This window comes from Ceratotherium simum, chromosome 32, assembly GCF_057802395.1.
Source record: "Ceratotherium simum simum isolate JZ-2026a chromosome 32, ASM5780239v1, whole genome shotgun sequence".
Taxonomy (NCBI): domain Eukaryota; kingdom Metazoa; phylum Chordata; class Mammalia; order Perissodactyla; family Rhinocerotidae; genus Ceratotherium; species Ceratotherium simum.
This window is the reverse complement of record NC_141931.1, coordinates 12,629,156-12,648,574: the sequence shown is the minus strand read 5'-3', so window position 1 is coordinate 12,648,574 and position 19,419 is coordinate 12,629,156. Positions and strand designations below refer to the sequence as shown.

The window sequence follows — 19,419 nt, the reverse complement described above, 5'->3', positions numbered from 1 at the left end:
TCGATATTGACTTTTTTTAGGTGCAGCAGAAAGACATTCACACACACACGGCAGGTAGAGACCATTTATCCGTGTGATTTAATGTGAAGGTTTGAATATAAATGAATCAGGTTTGAATACTAAATGAACCAGACAGTTGATCTCCTTATCGCCACGGTGGTTTAAAGTCGCTTGACCGACAAGCAAGCACTTTGGAAAAATAAACACAGCAAGGTAAAGCAGAGCAGGGTGAGGCCTAGTCCCCTTTGGCAATCCAGTGCCCCCAAAAGATGATGAGACCCCAGGTCATTGATCCCACTTCTCGAATCCGATTGAGAAAGTCTTCAATTTGGTACTATGTGTGTCAACTGATACCTGTTCCTCGTTCTGGCCACAACCAATGAAACATCTGGGCAGTGGTGCATCCAGGTGCCAAGCAGCTGAGATGACAGGGCCCTCTGCTCCTGGCCTATTCCCCCTGCCAGCCTCCGCCTTCACCCCTGCAGTGCGAAGGGGCCCTCGAGGCACGCACCCAGAGCCCGAGTTGGCACAACTTCTCTTTTTTTCCAAACCAAGGAGCCAACCAAGTGGGTGGAGTCCCCACAGTTATAATGTTATCCTCAGTTTGAACTCAGGGGCCCTGCCCTGGCTGAACGTTTTTCAAGAGGTATGGACACTGGGAAAGGAACACAGGATTGAGGAAGGAAACCAGTGTATCTCGAAACATCCACCTTTTTTTTTTTTTTTTAACAGAAATACAGTTGCCAAAGAGAAAGCAGCAATTTAAATGCCCAGAGCACCAGGCATAGCTGAGGAAAGGAGGGGCGTTCAAATGATTAATTATACCCACACCATCTCCCCTCTATACTGATCTCGCAGACTAAGAGCTTAACAGACTTGCCAATTAGTTAACGTGTGAATCATCCTCCGCTTGCCTAATTTGCCTTCAGACTTTGTACTCAGCAATTTGCACTTACTTAAATATCAACTTCCGTGGTTTTGTTTTCAGGGGGAAAAAAGGTGGTAGTATTTCAGCCACTAAATTGGTCATTTTAGGGAATTTAAAAAACTACTATTATCTACTGCAGGATAGAATTCAGGAATGTAACGGGTCCATTTTAGATCTCATTTCACAGGGCTGATTATGAGAAGAAATACAAGCACTTCATTTTGGTAATGAATGGAGGAATCTAACAAGATCCTGTAGCACAGGCCCCCAAAAGTCAGTTTCTGTGAAATGCCTGTGTAGTTGTTTTATTTTTAAATTTTATTTATTTATTTATTTGCTGAGGAAGATTTGCCCTGAGCTAACATCTGTGCCAATCTTCCTCTATTTTGTATGTGGGTTGCCCCACAGCATGGCTGACAAGTGGTGCAGGTTTGAGCCCGGGATCCAAACCCGTGAGCCTGGGTTGCTGAACTGAAGAGTGCTGAACTTAACCACTATGCCATGGGGCCGGCCCCCGTTTTATTTTTTCAAAAAAAAGAGGGGATGAAGGAAGGAACACACCTGAGTTTAGCACGGGAGAGTCAGGCAGAGATTTTCTTCAGACGTCAAAGTTATCATCAGCTTTTTCATTCCTTTTAAAGTACTCAGTTTATTTTCATTTGGCCTCTTTATCCCCCCTGTCCCATTCCCCCTCAGCCCTCTGTGGGGTGCACTGAGCCTCTCAGAACCAGGGCCTCCAAGGAAGCCTTGGCCCCGGTCCACCGAGGAGGGAATGTCACCGGCAGCCTAGCCAGCACTGCTTTTTCAGAACATGGCAGCCTGGAGGCCTTTCATGCCTGAGTGAGCATGTGAGAAGTGCCTGGAAACTTGCAACAACGGAGCAGGGCAGGGCGGGGAGGCCCACAAATCTTCAGGAAAGTGTACTCACTAAGCTTGATTTGCCTCAGGGACCCTTTTCATTAAGGAAAAATACAGGGTAAGCCGTGCCAATATTCAACTTGTAAGGTCACCCAGGATGGTAATATGGCACTTAATGCAGGATTAATTAGGATTTCCCATTGAGGGCAAATGAGGGAAAGTGTTTACTAGATTTGAAGGGATTTAAAGTCAGTCAGTCCTCTCACAGTAAAAAAAAAAAAAAAGAGACTGTCGTAAAAGACCAGAAAGTAGCCCTTGCATCTCCTAACCTGGATTTCTTTCTTGGCTTTTACGAATGTGGTTGGCTATGTGAAAATCAGGTAACTGATGGCAAGCCCTTTCTTAGGAAAAATGACCACGGATCAACAGATAAGACAGCACCATGATCTCAATTTTAAAAGGTAAAATTGAGAACCAGGCAAATATTGGGAGAAACAGGCACATTTTTTACGTGGTGGGGACCAAGAGCAGAGCAAGGTGCTCCACAGAACTGTTCCCGGGATGGTGGGCTCCTGTGGGTGACAAGAGTGCTGCAGTCACTCGACCACGCCCCATCGTAGTGCACAAGTGTGGCCTCTGACAAAAACGCTGTGGGCAAGAGGCAGGGTTGGCCAATTTGAAAAGCAGCAAATCAGCAAGAACAAAAATAAATGTCTAAGATTCCAAAGTGGCCTCTGCAAATACAGGAAATGTGAATTCAACACACATGTGCACAGTTGCACAGGCTGTGGACACATTATATCAAACTCTCCCAAAGGATAATTTCTTTTCCTACCAACTACTGAAATCATATTGTGTAGAAGTCCCCAACGGAAAGAACCCTTTATTTCAGAAAGAACATTAAAAATTCCTTACGTAAAATGAAATTACTATATATAATTACTTGTAATGACAAAAATGTAAATCCCACTTATTAAAAGCAAAAGGCATGATGAAACGCATTTGAAGCAATTGTTAACAAAAGCAACTCACCTGGAAATCTTGGTCGTCGATTCCAAACCTCTCCCGCAGGTTACGGAAAACCATCGGGCAGTACTCCTTAAACTTGAAATGGCTCGGCATGTTTTCTCTGAAACAGTCATATTGTGGAATAAAGCTCAGAAAGACGAAGAGTTAACCAGACTTGAATCTGTCACTGATACCGGCTCAACACAGGTTGACATAAGGGAAGCCATATTGTACAAAAGAAACCATATTGTAACTTTGAGTGACCTCTGATTAACTAACCCAGCCGGATTTGCACCCTCCAGGAGGTATACATGCTCTGTAGATTTTATGGCCCCTCCCAGCTGCGACAAGGTGATAACTTTGTTCTTTTGAGTTCCTTAGGAACGTGGTGACCCCTGGGCAGAAAGTCTATGCTGATAGCCATCGTCAACCATAACTGAAAGATCAGAGTATAGGGCATTGCTCTGGTCTCTGATGCATATCCAGTAAAACAAAAGATGATCAGGAACTGAGACCAGATGTCTGCCCCACCTGGAGACCAGCCCCCTACATAACTGGCCTGTGGTCTTTGTTCTGTAAGATGGTTCTTTTGGACATTAGTCGGACATCTTCCCCCTTGCTAGCAAGCTGTAATAAAACCCTTTCTCTCCTCCACCTTGCTTCTCGACTACTGGCATGTCTGGTGGCGGGCAGACGACCCACCTTGGGTGGTAACACCACCATCTAGTTCTACATGTTGCCAAAGAAGCGCGTGGAGTTCCCGACCCACAGAAGGCACAGATGTGCTTCATAGAACCAACTGCCACCCACAGTACGATCCGGGAGACAGAGGGGCAGACTGACAACATCTGTCTCTTCTCAGCTTCTAGGGGTGCTGGGACTCTAGGACCTTTTTCATCCTGACCACATGTTACAGCCGCTTCCTCAAGGAAGAAGAGGTGGAGAGGAAGGGGCCACGCAGAGGGAACAGGGAAGGGAAAGCTGAGAGCTTGGAGAGTCAGGGAAGGGCAGCAGAGTGAGCCACAAACAGCGCTCCCCACACTAGTCCTCAGTTCCTAGCTGATTAGAGCTTACAAAACAACACCATCTCACTCCTTGAACGACCTATTTTATGTTTTATATAAATACCACGTTAAATTCACATAGAAAAGGTCCCCTCAAACGGTCAACCTCTAAACAGTATTATGAGAAGAAGTAACACGTTAGCTTCACATTAGAACAATGGCCCCACTAAGAAATTTCATAATTGATCCTCATGTGGGAAGGATTTCTTTGAGGCTCATCCTACTCTTCAGAACTGCTTCCTCCTTTGTGTTCACACACACACACACACACACACACACACACATATCCCCCCTCTATTGTGGTACTTTGCATACCAAATTATAGTAATTTGTGTCATTTTCCAACCACCCGCCTGACTGTAAGCTCCCTGAGGGCAGGGCATGTCTCATACGTCTTTGTATATCCGGCTGTCAATGGACTACCTAACATAAAATGACATTCAAATGAAGGAGAAATATTCTCAATGTCCAATATGGCATCCAATTATGTTTTATAAAAATGCACCTTAATTCTTTCTTGTTCTATGAAGTAGTCAGTTCTGCTCAGAAAGTAATCGTTATCAGAGTTTTGTGTAAGATAGCTAAGGTCCATAGCTGCTCAGAAATCCAAGCAATTTACAGCTTCAAACATTTAAATTGTAATGAGAATATCACTTTTAACATATAAGATATTCATAGAGAATGATATGCCATATGGCAAAAGGATATTACCCAAGAGGGACTGCTGTTGCTTTTCTGAAAATGACAGATGGTTATGTTTATCACAGGATTAACTTCATCAGCAAAACTTTACTCCCACCCATTGAAAAATAATGGGTTATAGAAATTCACAAAAATCATACTTCTGGCAGCCACATCAGTTCTAGAAAAAGTCAGTTCTAGAAAAAGTTGTTACTTTACTTACTTGTTAAAGAGGTGATTGTCCACCTTTATCTTCGAATAAGCTTTGAAGTCGTCTGGCATCAACATAACAGGGATTTGAACATGGCTCAGTTCATTGATCTAGAAAAATATAAAATAAATGGCACAGGTTATTACTATCTAGGTGGGAAGTGCTTGACTTGAACGTGTATCTTGCAAAGAAAACCTGGAAGACACAAGAACTCTCTGGCCCACCTTCCTCCCTATTCCTATCCTAGCTCATCTCTCTTGTTTTGCTCACTCTCCCATCAGACTTCACCACTGCCTCCCACCTCACATCCAGCTCCAACTCCCACTGCTCATCTCTGTCTGCTCTTGGGCCTATGGGGGCCTCTGGGATGGCAGTGGCAAGGGAGGAATTCTAGAGGGTGAACCCTCATGGCCAACTGTCCCTGTTTCTCTGCGTCAATCTTCCCATTTCTCCTCCAGAGTCCCAACCCAGAGCCCCTTTGATCACATGTCCAGAACAACTTCCCTCTGTAAAGAAAATGTTATCTGAGAAAGATGGCTTTTTAATTTCTGACATAAATAGTGGTTGAATAGATGGATTTGACTATTTCCTTACACTTTTGGGTACTCAAAAAGCAACACTGTCATTCCTGTAGTCTTTACTTTTCTTATAGGAACTAAGTTTAAAAATAAGTCTTGGGGTGAAGCATGAATTTACCAGAAGAGGAACCTTCATGAAGAAAAGGAAGGAGACATATGGCTCTGGGACTAAAAGAGAAGGAGATGGGTTGGAGAGATGTCAAGAGCAAAAGCAAAGATGTGGTTACAGAGGACAAAGGGTTGAACCAAGTTCCGTCTATGTTCCAGTGAATGGCAGGGACAGCTTTTGACACATGACTTTGAAAAAACTGAACTTTCTCTCGGTTAATTATTTTTGCATCTTGGTTCCTAAGCTCTATCTCCCTTTTTGCTCGTAATAAAAACCACATTAAAGATTTATACGTCCAGTAAAATGGAAGCTACTTGGAAGGGTTCTCAGTTACAAAAACAAAACAAAACAAACACACAAATGAGTTCCTTGATAAAGCAAAGTTGTTAACACATCGCTGGGTTCATAGAAAGTAAAGAAAATCTTCAAGACGCCTTCTTTCCCCCAAAGTGAGCCTAATCCATACGGAATGTGGTGACCATCAAGCCAGAGTGAAGGGAGGGGTTTCTCTGAAGACAGCTGCCAATTTCAACACTCAGTTGGGTCAAAGGAAAGCTGGAGAGCTCAAGTGACGGCTTCAACATTAAACTAGGACCCTTGAAGGAGGCGAAAGTGGTACCAACACCTGGTGAAAGTAAATGCAAATGTGTCTAGAGGAAAGCATGCGCAACACAGGCCTCTGGATTCCCACAGATTAAGATCAACCAAATATGAGCTCACAAAGATAACAGAGTGGGAGTCAGCAGAAACAAAACCGATGATTATTTTCAAGACTTCAGCTATTAGAATGATCAGATACAGAAGAGAAAACAAAAACTGCATGTAAAATGTATGAAGTAAAAGATAGACTAGTAAAAATGAGTAAACCATGAGACTTTCAAAATGACCAATCAGATTTTAAGAAGAATTGAGTAAAACTTTTACAAAATGAAAACTATAATTGTTGAACTGAAAACAAAACAAAAAGCCTCTAACCCAGGGCTTACACAGCAGACTGGACAAGTGGTATCCTGGAGGGTCAATCTGAGGAAGTTACCTAGAATACCACAGAGAGACAGAACGGAAATGGAACATATAAAAGAATGGTTAAGAAAAAACCAAATTATTTAAGACAGGGAGTTTGGAGTGAGTTTAAATGGAATCTTAGAGGAAGAGAATAGAGAATATGGAGAGGGGACAATATTTGAAGATATAATGGCTGAGGGCCGGCCCCGGGGCTTAGCGGTTGGTTAAGTGCCTGCACTCCACTACTGGCAGCCCGGGTTCGGATCCCGGGCGCGCACCGACGCACCGCTTCTCCGGCCATGCTGAGGCCACGTCCCACATACAGCAACTAGAAGGATGTGCAACTATGATGTATAACTATCTACTGGGGCTTTGGGGGGGGGGGAGATATAATGGCTGAGAATTTTCTACAGCTCATGAAAGTCACAATTCTGTGGATACATAATACCTAATGTATACAAGCAATCTAAGAAAAAATCCACACCTAGATACACCGCAGTTAAACTAAAGGTTATATAGATCCATCAAAACTATCTTTCAAAAATGAGAGCAAAATGAAGGCTTTCTCATATAAACAAAAACCCAGAACTTAGCTACAACAAACCTCACTAAGGGAACTTAAAAGCTTTAGAAGCATATTATTTAGACTTTAAGGTTATACTTCAGAAAGAAGGTAAATGTGTCTGGAAGGTCTGAGATAAAAAAGAATTAGTAAGCAAATAAATTGGTAAATATGAGGATAAATATAAGTAAACATCACCTATATAAAGTAATAATGCTTAATTTATAGGACTAAAAAGGACAGAAATAAACACTGAACAGCAACAGTGTGTAAGTTGGGACATAGATGGTGAAAGTTAGACAGTGTTCATATATTATTCAAGAGGAGGGTTAAAACATTAACTTTAGACTTTAAGTATTATGGTAAAGTTTCAAGGGCAAACATTAAAAGAATAGAAACAGAGTATATAACTTTCAAACTAGTAGAAGGGAAAAAGAGTAAGAAAACAAAACTAACTTTTTTAAAAAAGAAAGCAAGAAAGAAGAAAAAAATAAGCATTGCAAAAGTGGGACAAATTGAAAGTAAATGACAGAAATAAATCTGGATATATACATAATCACACTAGGCATAAATGGACTTGCAGTTAAAAATACAGATTGTCGGGGCCAGCCTGGTGGCATAGTGGTTAAGTTCGTGAGCTCCGCTTCAGTGGCCCAGGGTTCGCAGGTTTGGATCCCGGGTGCAGACCCGTGCATCGCTCATCAAGCCATGCTGTGGCAGGCATCCCACATATAAAGTAGAGGAAGATGGGCACAGATGTTAGCTCAGGGCCAATCTTCCTCAGCAAAAAGAGGGGGACTGGCAACAGAAGTTAGCTCAGGGCTAATCTTCCTCACCAAAAAATAAAATCTATCTATCTATCTATATATATATAGATAGATTGTCAAAATGAATTAAAAACTATATGCTATATGCAAGTGACACACTAAAACGTAAGAACTCAAAAAGGTTGCAAGTTAAGGAACAGAAAAAATATATTACATAGTACTCAAAATTATTGAAAAGCTAGCTTACCTTTACTAATATCAGATAAACTAATAACTTGAACACAAAAGCATTATTAAGGCTAAAGAAGGTCTGTACATAATGATAAGAGATTCAATTAGCCAGGAAGATAGACAGAATTCATATTTTATAAGTACCTAATTAGCCTGCAAGTATAGAGCCAAAATTGTTAGGACCTCAGGGAAAATGGACAATCCATCATTATAGAGGAAGATTTGACTATGCTTTCATCAATAGTTCAAATAGACAAAAAATTAAGATATAGATTTTTAAACAACACATGGAACATCATTCATTCAATATTTGCTACACACCTATTATTGCTAAGTATTCTTCCAGATGTTTTGGAAACATTGTTGAACAAAACAGATGAAGATGCCTGCCCTCCTGTAGCTGTTATTTTAGTGGGAAGAGTCAGAAAATAAAACAACAAACTTAGTAAATTACTATGTTAGAAGTAAATTATCTACCATGTTAGAAGGCTATGGAAAAAAGGAAAAGAGCAGCTCAGAAGAGCTAGGGATGTCCCTCAGTGTTAAGAGTGGGGGTCCCTGAAGTATTTAAAATAGAGTGGGCCAAGGTTTGAAAGAGATAAGGGATACAGCATTCCACTGCAAAGGCCCTGGGGCAGGGGCATGCTTGGTATGCTTGGGGCAAGGAGACCAGCATGGTTGAAGCACATTAGGTGAAGGGAGAAAGAGTTAAGAGCTGAGATCAGAGAGGTAAGGTGGAGGGGCGGTCCTTCAGGGCCGTGCAGGTCACTGGAAAGACTCGCTTTTAATCTGAACGACATGGGAGCTGTTGCAGGATTCTGGGTGGTGGGGTGATGGTATCACTTAACTTAGGGTTTAAAACGATTAGTGGGGGGGTGGGGGTGGGCACAAGTGTAGAAGCAGGGAGAACAGTTATGAGGAAGTGTAGTAATAGCCTGTTTTGAGCAGGGTGGCAGCAGTGTAGCTAGGGAAAGGGAGGCAGATTCTGGAGATGTTTTGAAAGTAGAGCCGACCTGATTTCCTGAAGTTCTCAATGTGGGAAAGACAGAAGCCACGACCGACTCCGAGGCCTTGGCCTGGGCAACCAGGAGGACAGAGCTGCTGTCAACAAGGTGGGGGAAACTTCTCCGAGTGTTCCTTATTATGCTTTTGGCATTTTGAATCATGTTAAAGAATTGTCTATTGTAAAAATTAACGACTTTAATAATTTTTTAAAAACGATGACCAAAAAACATAAGTGCAAACTATCAGGTTATTTATAAATTTTACATATATATTTATATTATATATAATATATATAATATGTAGTGTATAGTATAATATATATACATATTGTGTTGGGCACTGCACAGATTCTCAGCAGATCTCTGATACCACCCCCCTGATTTTCTGATCCACTGATTTTCGTCTGGTACTTGCTGAGTACTTACACACCAACTGCTGAGAACCCAGCTTCCCAAAGATACGACGTCATTGAAAGGAATGCAGTGCAATCTAAGTGGAAACTGTGAACTCCCTCGAGCTTGCAGTTTGCACGGTGTCCTACAGATGCTGAGTATCGCCATGTTTCCCTTGAAATTTTAAACTCTCCCGTGGCCCTCCTGGTGAATTTGCTGCAATGCCCTAGGGCACCCTGGCACAGTTTGGGTAGCACAGACATAAAAAGGAGCAGATGCTTAAAACAGTAAATGATATAATCTAATTATAGCATAAGATAATCAGAATAATCCCTCAAAATGCATTATAATTGATTATAACCTATAAACACTTTATATTCACCCCAAACAACCTTAATTACAACCACCAGTTAATCCTTAACTCATATAATCTGATGATCTACATAAATTTTCCAGCAAGTAGTTTTCTTGAGGAAACTCCCTTTAGGTTGCATTTGTGCAAGGCCAAATTACAATTCTGTTTCTGTCAAATGACTGCAATAATTTAATCAGACATCACTTTGAGCCTCTTCTATACTATATTATTAAAATCTCGTTCACCTTATGGTCCATAAAAATGTATCAAACTGCCGATTAACAAAAACACTAGACTAATTTAAAATCATATAATCTCTCCCACTCAGTTTACTCAAGTATCTGCAAAAAAATTAAAAATTATGTATCTTTGTACTAGCACTAGAATATCAAAGTTTGAAAAAAAGAGAATCAGAACTGAAAACCAAGTCTTGCAACAAGCACAATTAGAACGAAGCTGGATGACAACTAAATCAATTTTTCAACATCTTGTGGAAATATTAGAGTGTAAATAAAAACAAAGAAAGTGTACAGGGTGGCAAGGAAGGAGCAATCAACTTCCTATCGCCTTCACCAAATGATACAGAAAAAAGCTGGAGAGAAGAAAATAAAGGATTCCCATCACGTCTATGCTTCAAGTGATTACGGAGAAAGCAAAACCCAATTTGCAAGTAGGATCATCCAAACCTCTCAATTCCACCCTCGTGCTGCTGAAATCGGTATTAGTCAAAGTGTCTTCTTAAGAAAGTAAGCAGCAGAAGAGAAACTTCTGGAATCCTTTTTGCTTTATAGTTCCTGCTCTGAAAAATGTTTTGTGGAGAAAATATGAAAACCTTTTAGCCCAAATGGAATGTGTCATCTGAGAATTTCCCTTATCGATCTTCATTCACCACCCGTCCTTTCATGAGTCCAACAGGTGAGCGTCCACTCTGGGTTGGGCACTGTTCAAACACCAGCATTCACCCTCACGGTGTTTACACTCTAGAGGGGAATACACATTAAATGAAGAATTGCACAGATGTAAAATCCCAAAATGACAAGTGTCAGGACGGAGAAGGACATCATGCTACGAGCAAGCATGACAGAGGCAGGGACCAGAACCCGGGCAGTGATGCCTGGAGGAGAGGTTAGACTCAAGCAGGAGAAGACAGGTGGAGAGGGGTTCCAAGAAGTAGCGAGGCAGGTACAAAGGCCCTGCGGCAGGAGAGGGCACAGTTAACCAGAGAAATGAAAGGTTAGTGTGGTAGAAGGGCAGAAATCGAGAGGGCAAGTGATGGGATGAGGCTGAACACAAAGTCTACAAGGACTGTAAGAGGCTATTGTGGAACTCCATGAGAGGATGGTAGCCTGGAAGAGGGTGGAGGCAGCAGAGATGAAGGAAGAAGATTCCAGCACTACTGAGGTGGTACTACACGGGCTTGCCTGACAGGACAGACTGAGGACACATCCATTTACTGAGATGGAGTATTTTAAGAGAAGAGTTCATTTTTGAACTTGTTAAATGTGAGGTGCTCTTGAGACGTCTTAAGTGTGGATGTCACGTAGGCAGGTGGACATGTGGATCGGAAGTTCCCAGGGGAGGCGGGGCGGGAGATAAAAATACGTGTATCTGTGTATGACAATGGTTTCTCCTCAGGAGTAAATGAGAGGAAGGGAGGGTCTAGAGGCAGTCCTGAAGAACATCAACGGTTAATAGCCTGAAGAGGAGGATGAGCCTACAAAGCAGAAAGAGAAGAACTGGGAGGTAGGAAATGCAAGCACAGTGTCATCTCGTGGACATGAAGGAAAGATTGAGTCAGAACAAAATGGGACGAACAGTGTTGAATCCTTCTGAGAAGTCAAGTGGGATGACAAGTGGAAAAGGTTAGCGAGACTGAGCAACATGGAGGTCTCTGGCAACCTTAGCGTGAGGGGTTTTGATGGAAACTAGCAATGGAAACCAGACTGAAGTATGGTGTGGAGAGCCGACGAGGTGAGAGAATGCAGACACTGAATCGGGCTAGTTTATAAGAAGTCTGGAAGTGAAAGAGAGGAGAGAGATGAAGAGGGATGACGGATGGACGAAGGGCCTGAGAGAGAAGGGACATTCCTTGCACAGTACTTTCTGAGATGGTGGGAGGGGATGGGGTCCAAAGCATGCACGAAGGAAATGGTTTGGGGGAGGCAGCTCCTCTATTGACAAGAGGGAAAAGGGACAGGAGTTGTGCGAAAGTGGTAGAATCTGACCCAGCAAAGACAGGCTAGTCCCATCCACTGGCTCCTACTTTCTCTGGGAAGGAGGAGCCGGGGCCATCTGCTGAGACTGAGAGGCAGACTGAGGGGTTCAGAGGCTTAGAACAGAGAGAATTTGAAAAACTGACTGCAGAATATGGGAAAACAGGTTTGAAGAGAGAAATGTGGCTAGGCTCTGGGGCAGAGTTGAGAGTCCATTTGCAGTCCTTGACGGTTGACTTACAGGGAACCAAGGAACTCGTGGAGTGACATTCCAGCAGAGCTGAGCCTCAGGCTGCAGGTGAGGAGACGGGGATGGTTGGGGTCCTTCAGGTTTGAGGGTTTTGCTAGTTGGGTGTGCCACCAAGATGGCACAAGGTGTGACATAAAGAGCAATGGAGTTCCAGGCTAATCACTTGGAAATAAGAACTCAGTACAAAGGACCATAAAGAGTTTCCACTGTAGTTGATGGGGCAGCACATACACAAACAGGGTGAATACAGAGCAGCAGAGAAGAAAGGCTGGAGTCTAGACGTGAGTGCCACAGGAACTTGAGCAGGGAGCCCACTGCAACAGGCACGGGGAAGGGCTTCTGGGAGGGGTGAAGCCCGATGTGGCTTTTGACAGATGGAGAGATGGTACTAGTATTTCATTTAAATGAAATCTTCACATATCAGAGTACCCAGGAAGTGCGGAATGTTTGGCCCTTGTTCTTAGAGGAGGAAAGGGATGAGAAATCAGAGATGAGGACATTTACACCTTGGTTTACAGAGAATCATAAAATGATGAAATTAAAAGAGAACCTTGGAGATCCTACAGTCTCATCTCTCATTGTGCAGACTACAATACAGTCTGGTGTAGCTATTCCTTTATAATCGAGTAGTAGCTTGAGCCTGAGTCACATTAGACAGCTGCTTCATGGGCATTGTATCTTTCTTCCAGCTTGCCTTTCATTCACAGTGGCTTCACATTTCCTTCGGGTTTCTCTTTTCCCCAAAAAAATTCTCCCCCCAAACCTCTTGGTCAGGTGAGTAGCTAGATTTAATGACCTGTGAACAAACACTTCACAAACCAGAAGATCTACCACTTAAAAGAGGCTTTTAATTAGTAACCAATATTTTTCCATTGTGAACCTATGAGCCCTTATATTATTTTATAAGCACATTTTATTTTGTTGTATATGGGGCTCACCAGTCATTCATCTGGCCCATAACTGAAAGGCCATTTAAATTCCTGGACACCCTCTCCTTTAGCCTATTGCTTTGACTTCATACGAACTAAAATATACCTAGTTCCCATTCATGAGCGGATGCAGGTAATGACAATGAGCTATCATCTTGAATAAGGCTCAGTTAATCCTACTTGTTAGTTTCTACATTCCACATAGGCCTATGGGTTGTGAACTTTCAGATTTCAGGACAAAATTCTTGGATTTCAAAGTCCTCAGTTTGAGAAAACTTGAATTTATTAGTTTGGCATTCTACTTAGCCCAACCATTCTGTATGGCCTACCTCAAAATGGGCAGCAAAACTAATAATGGCTTATCATCATTAGTTTACATCTGCTATTATCAGCCTTCTAACAAAGCATTTACACTTTCCTTTGTCTTTCTTTATAGATACATACATAGGGAACATATTATATATAGTTCTATTTATATATGCTACATAATATGCATAAGAGGAAACAAAACGATTTGTGTTAACCGTTACTCTTTTGAAGGAAAGACTAACACCCTCCCTATAGGAATAAGCATGCATTATGAAATCCAAATAGTTTTAATTTATGGAGATAAAAGTACTTTTGGAGTTTCTTAACATTTTATTAGGTTAGTTGAACTATAAACTGAAAGCACTGGTTCTATTATTAAGGCCACATTTAAGGTTCCCTCAGGTTGCAAATTCTTACTAAACTCTCACAACAAAAGTGCAATACCACTTTACACTTGTGAAGTCCTTAATAACTGTCAAACCACTTGGGCAAAATATTTTTTCATTTTCTGTTTGTGCTGGCAGTCACATTCACAGCCCTATACAGCTCATGAGCATAAAAGCACATTGTAAATACCCCAGTGCAGAGAGGCTGGGTCTCCTGGTGCCCTGGGAAGGGCCTCTTGTTCCCGTTTATACTGTGCCAGTCACCCCCAAAACAGAATGGCGTGGACCAGCTCTGCCTTTCTGCTGAGCCACTGGGCATCACTGTGGACAGCGCTGGGGCCCAAATAAGACATAAAATAAAGAAGCTTTGTTGTCCACATCAATAGACACAGGGCAAAGGAGGGCGGGGAGGGTAAGTAAAAGGTTTTGTACAAAGTGCCCAAATGTTCCTGATTCTATCATAATTCAAGAGGGAGGGGCAGGGGAGACAGTGGTGTAGAGAGGACAATATTGGTTGACATGGTGGGGGGTGGAGGGTGGAGGATGGGGAGAGCCACGGAGGTCTAGGCTCAGCTTGGCCTTAACTCACTTTAACACTTGGCATTAACCTTGCTGCTAATCCTTAGTGGACACCTGCCAAGCATCACATTCAACACCTGGGACACAGTATCTCATCTGATCCTTACAACCCAATGGAGTAGCTACTATCATTATCCCAATTTTCCAGATAAGCACATTAAGGCTTAGTGAGATTAGATAAACTAATCCAGCCTAAGTCTTCCTCAGTCAGGCAACTCACTGAAGGACCTCAAATATAAAATTTAGGGAGGGGGACTGGCTGACCCTACGATCCTTTTGAGCTCCTGACAGCCTATGAGGTAAGATTCACAGCAACTTCATAAGATGTCCGCCTGAAATTTAAGTCTTCATTGTGTTAAAAACTTTTAAAGGATTCTTTTTTTTTTAAAAAAAAGAGTAATTAAATAGATGTTTAGAATAAACATGATTAAATGTATATTTAATTGAATATGCACCATGGTCTACTACAATTATATTACCTGTGATTTCAATAAATGCAATCTACATTTGGAAGGACCTGCATCACCAGAAAGTTATCATTTCTCTGACATTCCTTGTCATTTCAAAAAAGGGAAAATAAATGTTCCTCAAGGCTCCATTAAATCTTAATGAATCATAAATAGTATCCTTGAAGGATACAAAATCGATTTCCAAAGCAATTATTTATTTATTATGAAATTATTTATTTCATATTATTGAAAACTATGATGAACACACAGCACAGTAAAATTTATGTGGACTTTTCCTTTTAAAATACTAGATGGTCGGGGCCAGCGCCGTGGCTTAGCGGTTAAGTGTGCGCGCTCCGCTGCTGGCGGCCTGGGTTCAGATCCTGGGTGCACACCGACACACCACTTCTCCGGCCATGCTGAGGCCGCGTCCCACATACAGCAACTAGAAGGATGTGCAACTATGACATAGAACTATCTATTGGGGCTTTAGGGAAAAAAAAGGAGGAGGACTGGCAATAGATGTTAGCTCAGAGCCGGTCTTCCTCAGCAAAAAGAGGATTAGCATGGATGTTAGCTCAGGGCTGATCTTCCTCACAAAAAAAAAAAAAGATGGACAACTCAGAAAAAGTATCTCAATTCCTCTCCTTACAAGACGTTCAAATTGCTGTCCCACTCAAGTTACCTCCAACGCCGTAAAACACAGGTTTGTTTTTTTTGTGTGTGTTAGATCTGCTGACTGCAGTAAGTACTGCTCCTACAGATGTAATGCTGAATTCACACTGGCAAGAAAACAGAGTTTGTAATTAAGCTGCAAAAAATGAGAATAATAAATAGCTATTGGACAAGGAATAAATAAGTGAGACCCAGCTGGTAATAGTTCTGAAATTAAGGCATACAGAGGTGTCCCCACAAAGCCATTTCACACTGCGACATTTAAAAAATAAACAACTAATTTATACAATTTTTAAGTCAAGCAAAGAATATGTTCAAAAATTGTGAGGCATTATTAACGACACAATTAATTCAGATATATTCACTCTAAATACTATGTTCCCAGACTAATACATAATTAGTCATTGGTTTTCATTCAGGCAAGACTACACAAAAAGGATCAAGAAAAACAAAAAAAAGAAAACCTCTCACATGTAGAGTAGATACTGAGATATTTAATCTGATTATAATAGACAATTCACTATAATTATGCCATACTGAGATGAAATAGGAGGCATGCAGCTTGTGAAGCCACAGGCCCCACCGCTGGGTCTAATGGCTAGTGGATGGGAGCCACTGGGTGGGTTGTTTTCATGGCCGTATGTCCATCTGAGACTGGGGCAGGACAGGAGATGGCAAGGGTAGGAATTATCGTGAAAGGCCTGTTCACCCCTCCTCAAAGTCTCAAGACACAGATTGAAGAGGGCTTACTTTATCACCGAAACAACATTCCTACCACTTAAATATGAGTACATATTATAAAACATAATTCGATAAAAATAAAGTGGGTAGATTGTAGAGTGATAAATCTGCGCAAGAAAAGTACAAAGGAGTCAGGATCAGTAAGGGCCCCAGGGGAAAAGAACTGTAATGCATAACTCAACATGACTATTATTTTGGATACTATTTTAACTTTAATTAATTTCTTAGGGAAATCAAATAATAAATATGAGATACCAGATTCCCTAGACTCGACAAGTTTTTCAATTGCTTCTGGCTTCTACAAAAGGATCTTGACTTCCCAATAAAAAAAATGAAACAAGCTCACCATTAATGTTAAAAATCACTTTTCCCCCTCTATAGCCCTTCATATCAGTATCTGAAAATAGATACTGGATTCCACTTACTGGACTCATCCTAAAAGAAAACAAAGTTCCTTTGTGACTCTATGGTTGATAAGCATATAAAGATTCCTCCCACCAAATAATTTACTTTGAACATCTTCTGCCCTCGGGTTCATCAGTTTTAGGAAATGAATGGGTAGAAAACAAAAATTACTACTACTAGAGATAAGAGCTGAGGGTATTCCCAGAGCTACTGGAATGAATCCCAGCTGGAAGTTCTGACAGCTAGGCCCCTGATCCACAAACAGCAGGGCCATTTAAAACTTTCACTGGTTCTCCCCAAAGATATAGAAAATGACGTCAGGAGCAGTTCTAAGAGAATAGTTTCCATTGTGTGACCTAGAAAAGGTCATCAAGATTGTATGTGTCCCTCCCCATGCTCTTCTCCAGAGCCATCAGCACTCAGTATTTCTGGAGAGGGTGGAGAGACGGAGCCTGATGAAGAGCAGGGAAGCAAAGACATATCATAACTTTAAGGGTTATAAAAACAGACTTTAGGGGCTGGCCCGGTGGCGTAGCGGTTAAGTGCACCCGCTCTGCTTCGGTGGCCTGGGATTCAGATCCCGGGCGTGCACCGACACACCGCTTGTCAAGCCATGCTGTGGCGGTGTACCATATAAAGTGGAGGAAGATGGGCATGGATGTTAGCCCAGGGCCAGTCTTCCTCAGCAGAAAAAAAAAAAAAAAGAGGAGGATTGGCAGATGTTAGCTCAGGGCTGATCTTCCTCACAAAAAATAAATACATAAATAAAAACAGACTTTAAGAAATAAAGGTAGACGGCCTGGCTTACACAGAATTGTCCAAATTAGGTGCAGTACTTATGACCGCCCCTTCCAAATACCTGGGAGTAGACTTCTACAACATTCTTGTGTTACATTTGTTTGTTTGTAAACTGGAAATACCACCACCAATTTATATACCAAAGTTCATATTTTATGATTGCAGTAGCAATGCTAACATCCTTAGAACAAAGAATATCATAAAGGCACCATTTTCTCTTACTTTTTGCTACTAACTTTCTTAGCAAGTTTGGGCGGGCGGAGGCAGGGGCAGATTTCCTAAAAATTTTAATCTGATTTTTACTATCTGATACCTATTTGTAATTTCTTATTCCACATTAGAAAAAAAAAGTTAACTTGTGCATCAGCTCTCATTTGGAAAGAATTTTATAATCTTGCAATGAATATAGGTTGAAATAATTAAGAATCTTTAAAATTGAAGTCTCAATATAACTCAAGCACATAGCCTGCACTTGGTATGGTGTGCCTCTCATTACAACTTACACTGCAAATTGAATAGCAATTTGAAAGTTCTGAGGTTTCAGAAGGGTAGGCAGAGCAAATTAGAGTCAATTATAGAGGTAGAAAAAACAGGCAGCTGAAAATGTTTCTGAAACGTACTTTTATTTGTCTTGAGGCAAGAGGTCAATTTTCTACAGCTGCTCCATCGCTATTCATTCATATAGCTCCATCACTATACCATTTTAAAAAAGTTAATGTCTTTGTATTTGCAGATCAGACAAAATCAAAGATGCAAGTATATTTTAATTAAAGCCTTCTTCTGAAATGTGAGCTACCTTCAAATGTCTAGAAATAAATGCTTCATTTTGACGAGCCAAATAAAACTACTCTGATAGCAAAGCTGAGTAGAGATGTGAATCACAGCACAAAGGTCTGCCATTCCAGCTTCTATAAACTCATAGGCCCAAATTAATACACTTGGGGGGATTTTTCTGTTGAACAAGGATCATTAAGTCAATCTTTTGATTAATAGCTACTTGACTAAAATTAAAATGTCACGAGAAATATTTAAACTCTTGCTTAGAATCTTCCTTTAATTTATAACACAGACACACACACTACCATAGCCCATCTGTCAACTTGGTATCTGCAAGCTCTATCAGAGACTTCTGATGGGCAGGCCTCGCTGGCTGGCCCACTGCCAACTCCATGCAAAAGAATGAAGTCATGCTAAAATTTTACCTCCCATGAACCAAAGAATCTGACATGAAACTACTGAATTAAGGCCAAAAACTTACAGGCTATTACAGGGGTAATACTGGCTTTTAAAAATTCAAGGAAAATTTTGCCAATGAAAACAAAATCTTACAATGTGAATGTGGTCCATTCCAAAGGATCCCAGGCTGGGCCTCAGGAGACCTACAACAAAGCCCTGGTGCCACTTGAACACTGCCTAACCTTGAGCAAATTGCTCCAGCACTCGTGATCTCATTTTATACCTTTAAAAATGAGTTCAAGAATAAGAGATTACAAATGATGTATTGTTTGGCCCAGACAGTGATTTAGAAAATGTCTGAATTAATTACCAACTTTTTTCAAACTTAAGAAAATTTACATACAGATTTGGATTTCTGGCTTCTTTGAACAACAGGAAGACCTGGCATCCTGCCTGGCATCACTCATCTGGTGCTGACTAGCAGTGGGGATGCACCCTCTAGCTGGGCACGGGCCCCACCACTCCCTGTAGACTTCAGCCTAGATGACTGGGTCATTCCAGGGTTTCAGCCACCACTGGGCTCCAGTGCCCACATGCAGGAGGCAGTCCCACAAATACAAATGAATCACAAAACAACTTTCCACAGACATTCTCTTAATTCCTAGAAGAAATAGATGACCTCATAAAGTGTTTTGTTTATATGGGTGGAGGAGGGCAGGGACAAAGGTAAGAAGAGAAGCCACAGCTCCAATATT

General features: G+C 41.5%; 1 protein-coding gene across 2 annotated transcripts in view; it reads right to left on the bottom strand.

Moving 5' to 3' along the window:
* Window positions 1-19,419, bottom strand: part of PIP4K2A (phosphatidylinositol-5-phosphate 4-kinase type 2 alpha) — a 167,011-nt gene that overhangs the window by 60,387 nt on the left and 87,205 nt on the right. For both annotated transcript variants that reach the window (XM_004425300.3, XM_087420752.1), the window contains exons 2-3: window positions 4,763-4,860; window positions 2,819-2,915 (exon numbers count right to left, since the gene is read on the bottom strand). In XM_004425300.3, the coding sequence (XP_004425357.1) occupies window positions 2,819-2,915; window positions 4,763-4,860 (195 nt within the window). The remainder of the gene's footprint in view (window positions 1-2,818; window positions 2,916-4,762; window positions 4,861-19,419) is intronic.